This window comes from Cavia porcellus, unplaced genomic scaffold, assembly GCF_034190915.1.
Source record: "Cavia porcellus strain 051 isolate PalLab524CR breed Dunkin Hartley unplaced genomic scaffold, mCavPor4.1 scaffold_24, whole genome shotgun sequence".
NCBI lineage: Eukaryota > Metazoa > Chordata > Mammalia > Rodentia > Caviidae > Cavia > Cavia porcellus.
Window position 1 is genome coordinate 51,114,362 of NW_026947507.1, and position 12,929 is coordinate 51,127,290.

Consider the following 12,929-nt stretch of genomic DNA (forward strand, 5'->3'; position numbering starts at 1 on the left):
TTTTTCATTCATTTTTAGTAGTGGTGATTTTGCCCAGTGTTCCAGTGAAGATGGGTGTATGGATGGATCTGTGGATGGATGGATGCATGGGTGAATGGATGGATGGTACTTTGATTTGTTGTTGAAAATATCTGACGCTCGTTAGTGGAACCTGTAGCTATAAAACTTCTGACTCATCTGAGAGGGTTCACTCATTGGTGGGGTTTTCCTCCCAGCGGCAGTGGGTGTCTCACTGTGCCTCTGCGGCTCTGCCTTTTCCCCACTCCCCTTCCTCCCTCAGCGTCTTCTGGTTTCTGCCTAGTTCTCCTGGAGTCAGTTCTGTTCGCGGGGCAGCCGCCCAGCTCAGTCCTGGCTGTGGATGGGAACCCAGCAGCGGGCATCACAGTGAACTCCCAGGACTCTGTCTGCTGACGGGGCAGTCAGGCTGTCCTGGGAGATGGTTTTTACTGCAAAGCTTCTCATTTTCTCGCTGACCTTTCCTTCTCCTACAAAGGAGGAAAGAGAAGTGTACATCTGGAGCATGTCTACGCATTTTACAGATTTAGAGCAACACTGATTTAGTCGACCACGGAAAATCATTAAGGACAGTATACAGTTTTCTTGGTGGCTCATCTGAATTTCTCCCTAAGTGCCTCGCCTTCCACAGTATTTGTCTTGGTTACTTTTTTTTCCATTGCTGAGACAAAATACCCAGTACCCAAAATGAAGGAAGGAAAGGTTTATTTAGCTCATTGTTTGTGGAGGTTTCAGTCCATAATCAGCTGGCTCCAAGGCAGGGTGGCATGGCACAGGGGCAACGCTCCAAGGCAGCAGCCAGAACAAAAGAGTGGCAAGAGCAAGCCGTCTTTTTGCCCTTATATTGCACACAGGCCACCTTCCCTCTAGGGTGGGTGTAGCACTCATTCCACTGCCATCCCTCCTCTTGTACAGGCTCAAGAAGTTTACAAAGGAAGGAAGGACCCTGGCTCCTTGTTGAGTCTCTTAGCTAAATTTCTATACTCCTCAGGTTGACACAATGTATCACTCATAAGTGTTCATTTGGCAATTTCTCAAGTGTGGTTGGAGAAAACTGCCCTTAATGAGCCACTGTCCAGTCTGAGTAGTGCATTAAAGAGAGAGGCAAGAGCCAGAAATCCACGAGAGAAAGTGGCCCCTCTTTCCCCCACCCAGGGGGACGGGCGTTGTGTGGGTTTTGGGTTTTTTTTCTTACAGTTTTCTATTAGACTTCAGGAACCTCTACTCTATTGACCTAAATTGTGCCAAACCAAAATTAGAAATCTACTAATGCACAGTGAAATTTGAAGATGGGGAGCCTAGAAATGTATTACAGTTAAGACTCATACATGGTTTTATAAAGAATTGAGAATGTATTCACTGTCTTCCATGGTACATCTGGGTGGAACTGTTACTTTTTCTTTTACTCTTACCTTGAACAGATGAATGCTGTCTATCAAAGGGAGATGTTTTGGTTTTTGCTTACAGGTTGAATCTCGTTTTTTGATTATTCTAGGCTGGAAACCAGGACACCCTGAACTCCATAGCACTGAAGTTTAACGTCACTCCCAATAAATTAGTGGAGCTGAATAAACTGTTCACACACACTATCGTTCCAGGCCAGGTAATTACTTACCTATTGTACATCACTTTAGAAATTTTCCATTTATCTTTTATTGCCATACTGAATGCTTTTCTCCTCAGGTCACAGGATTACCGTGAATAATGACATGCATGGGTTTAGCCTTTCATCTCCTGTAAATCCAGGAATTTGGAGGGCACCCAAATGTCTAAGAGTCGATCAGAGATTAACACTTTGCAAGCAATTCCCACAGTTTCTTATCACCACCATTAATTTATGTAGTAAATGTTCTCAGGCATCAAGGGAAGTTGTAAATTAGTGTAACTTCCTTATCAAATGTAATACAGATATCCTTAGATGTTTATTAAGAATTGCAGTTTTCAATTTAGTCTACTTCTTTGAGTTACATTACAAACATTGTATTTTTTTTTAAATTAGGCACATTTTTGGTAATTTATGTCTCAATTTGATACCATACCACAAATGGTCATTCTGGGCACAAAGACATATAGCAGGACTATCAGAAAAAGTTATCCCAATTTTTTCCAGGATTTTAGTACTTAATTTATTAAACTACATGAAATTGATAGGGATCTACTTTTGTCACATTAGGTTAATCCCATAAATATTCTTTTCCAGTTCCTTCTACATGATGAGATAGTCTGGTATTTTTACTCTGAAACTACTTTTAGCTAGTAAGTTCAAATGCCAGTCAATAAAAGTGCTTAGCAGGGCCCAGAGATCCAGTGTCATAGCTGTGCTTGGTTCCATGAGCACACTGAATTCCATTGCTGTCTTACTAAACCACCTCTATTAATCTGGACATTAAAGTGTGCAATAATAGAGGTTCAGTCTCTGTGGCTTGTTACTTTGAGTTAAAAAAAAAAAAAAGAATTGTTGGGGGGAAATGCCAACAGTCATTCCTTTGTGAATGGCTTTTGTAGAACTTTTAACTTCTGCATTGCTATTGGCTGTTATAAAGAACTGCTAGCATGCATACCATCCTGGGTTCAATCTCGAGTAAAGGAAGAAGAAAAAGAAGAAAAAGATAAAAAAGCACAGTCCTCCAAATCTGATTACCAGATGTACTGTTAGTGTATCATGAATAAAGAGAGTTCAGCCTAGGAAACTCCTTTTCATGTGACTCCAGTAGAGAGAGGACCTGTCCCTCTCTGAAACTTGTTTGCTGGCGTTGATGGAAATCTGAGCTTTGCTAACTCTGCCTGCCTCTTTGCATTGGCTCTGTGGAAACTCAGAGCTGTTCATGCCTCGCTTCTGAGCAAGTGTTTGGTGCTAACAGAGCACACAGTTTTAGTAGAAACACTCATCTCACATCCTCTTGCTTTTTCTTTCTCCACCTTTGTCTGAATGTGTTTTTCATAGTTCATATTTTGTCTTTCCTCGATTGAAGTGAGGTTTAAATAATGAAAGTTAAAAACACATGTTCTGTAGAGAGCAGATACAACAGTATTCTCAGAGAAGTTCTGAATTCTCTTTAACAGCATTAAAAATTATCATTTTAAGATTATATTTAATGTATGCCAAATAGGATGTCTCATTAAAAGGCTGTTAAAGGTTGTGGTCATATAACATTTTAAAACTGTATTTTGCAGGGATTTAGCCCAATGCCTTCCTGACAAGAGCAAGGTCCTGAGTTCAATTCCTGATACCCAAAAAATATATATCATATTTTGCAGAAGGAGGATATTTTGTTCAACTTGTTGGAGCATTTTTATTTTTATGTAGTCCAGTTACTGATGGAGGAGGAAGTATTACAATTACGATATTGAGTTGCCGGCATAGTTTATCATATAAGGTCTGTATTATTTCTGCACTCAGGCCTGCTTGGCATTACCACACCACATTAGTTCCTGGTCTGCCTGGTTCAGTATTATATTCAGAAGAAAGCCAGACTTTTCTCTCCTCTATTCTTGCACAGAATGAGTAGCCCTAGTCCAAAATCAGAAATGCTCAAAAATCCATTGGAGTGCATTGAAAGCATTTTGGATTTAGGATTTTTGATAAAGCCAGGGATGTTCACCAGGTAAAGTCTATTCAAATATTTCAGCCACCCCCCCCCCCAAATTTGAATCTAAAACACTTCAGCTCCAAGGCAAGGCAAGACTTCAGGGACGACTGTTCACCTGTCTGAATCCTTTCTTGGAATGCTCTTCCCTCTTCCCCTGCTGTTCCTACCTGGTCCAAATGCCACTTGGACCCATTTACTTTGCAGGGCTGGCCCAGCACACTCGCTCACCTTCCTCTCCCCTTTTTGGCCTCCTGCAGCTTCCGTAGGCATATCCCATGGCTGCTACTGCAGTGCACATTCGCACAGGGCCCAGTATCATTTATGAATTTGTCAACAAAGTCCCAGTTGCTTCTGAGCTCCGTGAGATCAGCCAGGTTTTAGTTCTGTGCTGAGCAGCACGCTGTGCAGGGGCTTGTCTAGATGCCCATGCCCTGTCTGCCTGATCCTTGTACCCACTCCACACTTTCCCCACTCCCAGGTCCTGTTCGTGCCGGATGCCAACTCACTGGCCAGTTCCTTGAGACTGTCCCCCAGCTCCGGTGCTACAGTCTCTCCTTCGTCATCAGATGCAGAGTACGACAAGCTGCCTGTACGTATGCACTGCGCCTGGTTCCCCGGGTCCGTTTTCACGGATGATAGACTCCATCTGTGACTTTTTGCAATATTACGTGTGAAATTCCCCACAGGGGTTGGAGCTGGGTGAGTTTCGCTAGTCCAGAGAATACTTCCTCTCCAGGAAAAACCAAAAACCCATCTCAAAAATAATAACCCGTACCTTGGGTAAAACTGTGATATTGAACTGCCAATGAAGTAGACAGATAATTTGTATTCCTTCCTTTTCTAAAGAATTAGAGTCAGGAATCTAATATAAATTATTTCAGTATCTTCTAAAACATTTATTAAACTAGTTTTATGGGTTCATGCATGTACCTTTTAAAAATTTTTGAGATTTGGATACTTGTTATATTCACAACATTTTTGAAGGACAAAGTACCTTTGCCTATTTCTATGTTTAAGTTTCATAGAAACAGTATACTTACGAGGGAACTTCTTTAGCTTGTTTCATACATATAAATTGTTTTGAAAAATTGCTTTTATTTGATTTTGGAAATTGTTGCTTTCATAAGGATGCTGACCTAGCAAGAAAGGCATTAAAACCCATCGAAAGAGTCTTATCATCTACTTCAGAGGAGGATGAGCCAGGCGTGGTGAAATTTCTAAAAATGAATTGTCGCTACTTCACCGATGGAAAGGTACATGGCACGGCTGTGCGCTTGCTTTTCTGGGAATCTGCAAACTAAAGGCTGTACCTCACTGGAAGGAAGGCCATGGTAAAATACTGGCCTATGGCTTCCGCTCAAGATTTGACAAATAATCTTATTTGTTCTTGAGCACTCAGTGACCAGCACTGTACTGGCCAAGGGGATTGCAATGAGGATGGTGAGTCCCTGGTGACCGTGGAGCCTTCAGGTCCTGACCTGGTAATTTTTACACTTAGGTTCTTAGGTGTGAAATGGTCACCAGCAAACACTAAGAGTCAGACTCACTACCCCTCACCCTCCACTCTGAGACACAGGTGAGGCATTTAAATCCCTAAAGGTTGTTTCTCTTATCTATAAAATAAGAACAATAATACAACTAACAGGGTGTGGTAGTTAAAAGAGCTAATTCATGTGAAGAAATTATCACCTAATCTGAAAAATGGTAATTTCTCATCCTACTACCACTAATACTAGCATTGAAAATGTTGACAGTTTTTAGTTTTGTAGTTGTTGATGTTTTTCACAGAAAAAATCAAACTTGTAGTGAACCTCTGAAGAGGGAGCTGTACTAACATGCTGTGTTCCTCATAGAAGTCATGTCAGGTTCCATGTGGGAGAGAAAAATGTTACTGATTTGCATTTGCAGACTCACAAACAAATAATGCCTGAATTACAGAAATGTTCACAAAGATGATTTTTAGATTCACTAAGAGTATCAAAATAAATTACTTATTACAGGAAGTCATTTGAATTCTTCTGTCCCTGGTAGATTGTATGCCACTGGCCAGTGCAAGCCAATTGTCACCTGACCAAGCTTCAAGCATTAGACTTTGAAGAGCTTCCAGGCTTCTGTTCCTTGCTTTTGATTTCCACAGCACAGCTGTGTCCCCGAAAAGTGTTCCACTCCACTCATGCTTGCAGTAGACGAGGCCAATCTTTGGCTCCATTGTCCTGATGCCAGCTGCACTGTTCCCCGTGTCACAACAGTGCTCAGCACAGCCTCTCTCATCTTCAGAGAGAGAGCTGGGGGACCGTCAGGGTCTTGTGGGAGCCTCAGTCCCACCACAGTCCCATTGCTGCAGCTGAGTCACTGTTCTGCCACTGTGGTCACAGGGACCTGATGGGTGTAGAGGGCAGAGGGCTCGCAGACTCGGTGCGGGAGCAGTGCGGGTTGACTGAAGCTCCTCAGCGCGTCCCCAGAGGCTTTCTGCCAGAGCAGCCATATCCTGTCCCTGTCCTGCAGGGTGTAGTCGGAGGCGTCATGATCGTCACACCCAACAACATCATGTTCGACCCTCACAAATCAGACCCCCTGGTGATCGAGAACGGCTGTGAGGAGTACGGCCTCATCTGCCCCATGGAGGAGGTCGTGTCCATCGCACTGTACAATGACATCTCCCACATGAAGATCAAAGATGCCCTGCCCTCGTAAGAGCTGTTTCTTTCCTTTGCCAGGAAGGGGAGGTGTCGAGAGAATGCAGTGGTGTATACAAGCAGGGCATTTGTAGAAGCATGGGCTGTGTAGAGTTGCACTGGGAGGTGGAAAGTAGAAGCAGTAAATTTTAAATAAAGAAAAATAAGTCAGGCCTGGTGGTGCCCACTGATAATCCCAGCACTCAGGAGGCGGAGGCAGGAGGACTGCTGTGAGTTTAAGGCCAGCCTGAGCTACATAGTGAGTTTAGAGGCACCCTAAACTACATAGTGGGAGCCTGTCTTAAAAATCAATAAATAAAAGCAGAAACAATGAAAGTCAGTGATGTGGGAAAGTTGAGTGTATGAAGATGAAAGCAGAAAAATAAAACCAACAACTGCTACCACTAGTAAAGAGATATTTGTTGGGCTTATTTTCTGAGAAATAATGCATGTTCTTAATGAATTAATGAAAGCAGATACCACTTCACTGACAGAAATTTACCCTGATTATTGAAGAATATTTTCGTCTAGGTCAGATTATTCTTGTCTGACTTCTGTGAGACAGGGTTTTGCTATGTAGTCCATACTCTCCCTTATGTCATTATGTAGCCCAAAGTGACCTCCAACTCAAGGTGATCCTCCCGCCTCAGCCTCCAAGTGCTGAGATTACAGGTATGTGCCATCACGCCCTGCCCTTCTGGGTTAGTAAGAAGAGCCATGTTCCTCATCAGTTAAATTACCTGTCAGGCAGCCTTCCTCACCTGAGTCTGCCTCAATCCCTGCATCAGGAGAGACTGGAGCAGGCAGCGCATGGCCCCTCAGCTGCACCTGGACTAGCTTGCATGCTGTGTAGAGTTGTGACATGCCTTTGTTTTCTTCTCCAAAATGTAGACGAATATTTCTTTAGGGCTGATTGCTTGTCTTATGGTGTTGAATTTAGTATACAGTAACCGTTAAGTCAAAGTTCCCCCTAAAGAAAGGAAGAGTCGTGGAGCAGACACCTCCAGCAACCCCAGAACCCACCGCAGAGGGTCCACATCCATGCTGGAAGCTGGGTCAGCACACTGGGAAAGAGGGATCCAGGCAGTCCCTGGGCTGTCCGGCACCGGTTCCGCTTCCCGCTACCCCTGAGCCTACGCCACTGCTTCTCTGCCAGGACCCCGGTGCTGCGGGCACTGGAACCCCACAGCAGGCACTCAGTGAGGGCTCAGCAGGCCACGTGATAGGTTTTCCTCGGATCGGTAGAGAAGCAAAGAACCTTACGGGCAAAATCTCTACATTCATATATGACTTCCAAAACCATCCTTGTGTTTCTGCTAAGATACGCAATTCATGGTTCATTCTCCTGCCATTTTCTTCAGTTAACTTACGTTTCGTTTTGCAGTCGTTCTCAATCTCATGTTCTTGTCCTAGCATCATTTTAACTTTAAATTTAAGTTGCGGTATATTTACATTTTTGATTTTTGGTTGAGTTTTGTTTTGTGTTGTGCTTTTCCTCCACCTCGTCTTTGGTTTTATTTTTAACATTCCATATGCACCACCATTTTCCCCCACAGTGACCTACCTCAGGATCTTTGTCCTCTGTACAGGCCTGGAGAGTGGGAAGACCTGGCTTCCGAGAAGGACATCAACCCGTTCAGTAAGTTCAAGTCCATCAGCAAGGAGAGACGGCAACAGAGTGGGGAGAGGACCGGGGCTTCGGAGCCCGTGTCCTCAGGCTCCCTGGAGAAATCCTCAGAGGACACACGGACAGAGCCCCAGGGCAGCCCCATGGCAGGGAAATTCAGGAAGCTGAAACCCATCAGGGCGCGCGCTCGGGGCTTGCCTGCAGTGACCAAGCTCAGGCAGGAGCTATCAGAGATGCATCCTACGCTTGAGTCTACAGCCAAAGAAAACTGCCTTGTGGGCGAAGATGAGGACTTCGAGGACTTGGAAGAGCTTTCTTCTCAGTCTGAGAGTAGGACGGACAAGAGAGATGCCTTGAAGGAGTGCCTTTCAGCTGACCCCGGGGACCGGAAGAAGACCAGGTGGAAAGTAGACGCTCCTGCTGTGGAAAGCCAGGTGCAGCCAGCGCCCAGTGTCCTAGCCACAGAGAGTGACGCCGAACTGAAGGGGACCCTGGATTCGGAAACCTGTGAGAAGCAGGACACAGTACCAGAGGTGGACAAGCAGTCTGGCTTCCCAGAAAGCCAGGTGGAAAACTCACTGGACATCCATGAAGATCTGGATAAAGTGAAACTCATTGAGTATTACCTGCCTAAGAACATAGAAGGGCCACAGCCATCTGAAAATTCGCAGACGGCAGAACTGAGTGATGGCAAAAGCACTGAAACGGTGGGAATAGACATCACCCTTAGCAGCACCCTTCTCCAGGCTGGCGATCCACCCACGGAGAGCCCCAAGAAGCCAGACGAGCCCCCGGAGAAGGAGAGAGGGTCTCTCGCAATGAACGTGGACACTAATATAGGAGAAAATAAGATTAAAGAGTATCTGGACTCCGCTTCAGAGCCAGCCCTGGACAGCAGCTGCCCTGGTGCCCAAATGGACAATAAATCTGAAATTCAGCTGTGGCTGTTAAAGAGGATTCAGGTGCCCATCGAAGGTAATCTGTTTTTCTCCTGTGCTGTATTTCTGTTGCACGACTGGCTTTCTGAAACCTGTGTCTACCATAGCCAGAGAGGTACAGGCATTTGAGGACAGTGTTTTCTCAGTAGACTCTGTCTTCACTGCTAGCAGTAGTGATTGAAGTAAAAAAAATCAATCATGGTATCTATTTTGGAGCTTAAACTGTAACATTGATTTCTATTTCAAAAGTTGTTTATTTTGTTAAAAAAATATTTCAAGTACGTTCCCATTTCTAATCCTGGATTTTAAAATCTGAGAGTTTTAAATGTTTTGTTTTGTTTTGGTTTTTGTTATTTGATACAGAATCTCCCTACGTAGCTGAAGCTGGCCTTGAACTCACTATGTAGCCGAGACTGGCCTCGAGGTCCTCCTGCCTCAGCCTCCTCAGATATTAGGATTACAGACATCTACTGCCACTCCCAGCTAAAATGATTTTTAAGAAATTTCAATTTTGAATTGAATTATGGGATGGTACAATGGGTCCCTAGTGGCCTTCATTAGTATGTGTACTTGTGAACTGTCAGGATGTTTCAGTGTTGTGCTGTGTTGGTTTCCATGCCTAGCTCCAGTGTGTGGCGTCTCATCTGACACACACCTGTCTGAAACAGGCAGAGCTTTTATTGGTCCTCTTGCTGCATGGCCTCCCTGCCATGTGCTTTGAGCTTCCTGCCACTCAGCGAGGACGGACCCTGTTCTCTGTACACTGAGAAGTTCTACATTTCCCAGGTTGTCCATACTGAGACAGCTTTTTCCTGTGCAACACAGATATCCTTCCTTCCAAGGAAGAAAAGAGCAAGACTCCTCCTATGTTTCTGTGCATCAAAGTGGGCAAGCCAATGAGGAAGTCCTTCGCCACCCACACGGCCGCCATCGTGCAGCAGTACGGCCGGCGCAGGAAGCAGCCCGAGTACTGGTTTGCAGTGCCTCGGGAGAGGTGAGTGTGGGCTGCAGGCTCCCACAGGAGGGAGAGCCCCCAGCTGCAGAGAATCTGCTGGCCCGTCCGTCCCCACTACACAGGGGTCCTTGCTCTGCAGACTGTGGGTTCCTTCCCGGGTCAGTGTTCCCTTCCAGGTTGGCTGTGGAGTTTCTGGAAGAATACTGAGCGGCTTTCTGCTGACAGAGGTTTTAGTACATTGAGTCTGTGGTCTTCACCAGTCTTGGGTGCTGGACCACACTCCTTGCTTCTCATTCTTGAACAGAGGAGATGCGGGTACTCTCAAGGCCAATCATTGGAAATGCTCCCCTTCTGGGAATAAAGGAGCACCTGGGAGCACATGGAAACCCTAATGTATCTGCGTGCTTTAGAGAAGCGATGGTCATGAGGGTTTGTGCATTGCTGTTAAAGTGCTCACAGCATCAGGGAAGCACAGGTGCTTTGCCTTGTGGAAGGAGCACTGACTCAGCACCTGAGAGGCTATATCGTTCCCAGAGATCGGTTTCTTTATTAATTTTTACTTTTTAATTGATACACAATTATATTTCTACACATGGAAGAGGTACACAGTGATATTTCCGTACATGTTTATGGTATGTAATGACCCCACAAGGACAATTAGCATATTTGTCACATTTATCACCTCTGTTTTGGGAACTTTTAACACCCCCTCTTGTAGCTGCTTGCAACAGGTGGTAAATCGTTGCTGACTGTAGCATCCTGTGCGCAGTAGAATACTAGAATCTATTCTTCCTGTTTAACTGTCATTTTGTCGCCTAACTAGCCTTTCTCTAACCCTATCAAATACACCCAATTCTGGTAGCTGTAGTTCTACTCTTCTGTGAGATCAACCTTTTTCATTTCTGCGTGTTAGTGAGAACATTTCATATTTGTCTTTCAGGGTCTGATTTATTTCAGTTCACGTAATGCTCCAGGCTTGCTCATGTTGCTGTGAGTGACAAGAGTTGACCATATACCACATATCCTGCCTCTGTCCCTCTGTCCATCCATCGATGGGTGGCACTTAACTCTTTACATGCCCTGTCTATTGCAGAGGTGCTGCAGTGAGCATAGGAATGCAGACAGATTCACACTTTTAATTCTCTCCAAAGAAGCTATTTTATTGTTCATATGAAAAGTCCAGGGTAGAAAAGAAAGCTCCACAGAAATCTGTTAGCAGTACATCAATGAAAATGTCTTTAAAGAAAAACAATTAAGAAATGGTTCCTTTTAGCAAAACAGTAGGAATGAGTTCAAGACCCGCCTAGGCTACATAGTGAGATCCTATTTCAAAAAACAAAACAAACAAAAAGAAAAAAGAGTAGGAAATACTCTTTTAGAAAAAAAATTTTTGTTTTCTTTTGTGTGTAGAATAGAAAATGCTGTTAGAAAGGACTTGTGTCTTGGTTACTTTTCTCACTGCTGAGTCAGAATACCCAACAACACAGTTAGAGGAGGAAAGGTGTAGTCAGCTCACGGTTTCTGAAGGTCCAGTCATGGTGGTTTGGCTCCCAGGCGGGGGTGACAGGAGAGAAGCTGCCGGTGGCAGGCAGAAGGCAGCAAGCAGCGAAGTGGCATCGCATCAGCAGCCTCGTTTCTGTGCCTGTGTGCCAGCCGGGCTGCTGGTCCCCTGGACAGTACGCCGCACAGCCAGGTGAGCGCCCTGGATCCCAGCATCACATGTGTAATCCCCATGTCTGGCCGTGGACATGGAAAGCCCCGTCCTTGAGTGCGTGCAGCTTGGGGGACATCTAGACCCAGCCAGCACAGACTTGCAGTTGTGACTAGAAAAACCCACACACCGTCCTTTCCTGACGAGTTGGAGAACGTTGTCACGTGAGCAGACCTCTCAGGTGGCACGTGTGGCGTGCACAAAACAGATACCCAGTGAGCTTCCTCGGCGTGCGTTCTTCCCCAGAAAAGTTAAACTCCAGGTGAAGGTCAGTTCTAAGCAAGAACACGTTCTGTTGCCCAGAATGATGTTCTCACCCAGGAGAGCTGTCTCACTCTTAATATAGTTGAAAGCAAAAGTAATAGGGTTCTTACTATTGAATGTTTTCTCATACATGAGAAACCCAACATCTAAATAACTTGAAAAACTACATAAAAAATGGACAACAGGGAGGTAAATCTTTTGCAAATGGGAAGGAGACCCCGAAGGAGAGAGAAGGGCGAAGAGTGAAAGAGGAAATAAAGAGAATTAGGTTGTGTACATGTACCAGCTCCCACAGTGAATGTGATCATTGTGTGTGTACTGTTGAACCACCACTAAAACGAGGTTATTTGGCCTCCTTTAACAAAACAGTTCACAGCTAGGCCTGCCTTAAAAATTCAGGTCAGTTCCCATGTTTATGAGTAAGGAAAACAAAGCACCAAAATGGTAACCACATTGTGGGTTTTGTGGACTTGTATCTTCCCTCAGAAAAATCACCTATTGCATATATCACTTTGCACTAGGAAAATGTATTGTTTGCAGTACTAGAAAAATATTTTTAGTTGTATTGCCTTTAATGAAGATTTTATGTACCAAGCAATCTTGTAGCATAATTGTAGCAATCCCACCATCTTGTAATTCTCTTTACTGTCATTCTTTAACCCAGAAGAAATCTTCAAAGCTGAAATAGTGTTTCTCTTTGACCTCTTATATAAGAGGTTTCTGTGAACTTTTTAAAGTAGGTCACTTGTTGAATTCCATTATACTGAATTTAATGGTGGCTGTGACTGAACTTGCCTTTGAGTAGCAAATTGTTTTCTTTCTTGAGCTAATTATTAATGAGCCAACAATTTTCTTGGTGGTGTTATGTTGCACTGTGGTGTAGTGATGATAGCTTTTTAAATACAGATTTTAGGAAATTTATTATAATCGCTCCCTTTTGTATATTCACTGCTGCATGCCCTAGAGGTGAGAGGGGACAGATGTAAGAGGGGACAGAGGGAGAGGGCCATGGTTAATTCCCACTGCACATCCAAGTGTACAGGAAGAAAGTTCATTTTTATTGCAATGTATGGAATTTTTTAGAGCTCAACAAATGTCCTTAGGGGGACCTAAAAAGTGATCCCCAGTAGTTTTCTCACTCATAATTTCTGGAA

The 12,929-nt window shown here is 44.3% G+C and overlaps 1 protein-coding gene across 6 annotated transcripts in view; it reads left to right on the forward strand.

The window, feature by feature from the left end:
• The window catches only part of Ncoa7 (nuclear receptor coactivator 7), a 116,620-nt gene that overhangs the window by 71,592 nt on the left and 32,099 nt on the right, over window positions 1-12,929 (forward strand). For 5 of the 6 annotated variants that reach the window (XM_063235044.1, XM_005008140.3, XM_063235047.1 and 2 more), the window contains 6 exons: window positions 1,511-1,618; window positions 4,084-4,194; window positions 4,733-4,858; window positions 6,111-6,295; window positions 7,837-8,882; window positions 9,671-9,839. In XM_063235044.1, coding sequence (XP_063091114.1) covers window positions 1,511-1,618; window positions 4,084-4,194; window positions 4,733-4,858; window positions 6,111-6,295; window positions 7,837-8,882; window positions 9,671-9,839 — 1,745 coding nt within the window. The remainder of the gene's footprint in view (window positions 1-1,510; window positions 1,619-4,083; window positions 4,195-4,732; window positions 4,859-6,110; window positions 6,296-7,836; window positions 8,883-9,670; window positions 9,840-12,929) is intronic. The other variant, XM_063235046.1, reaches the window with a different exon arrangement.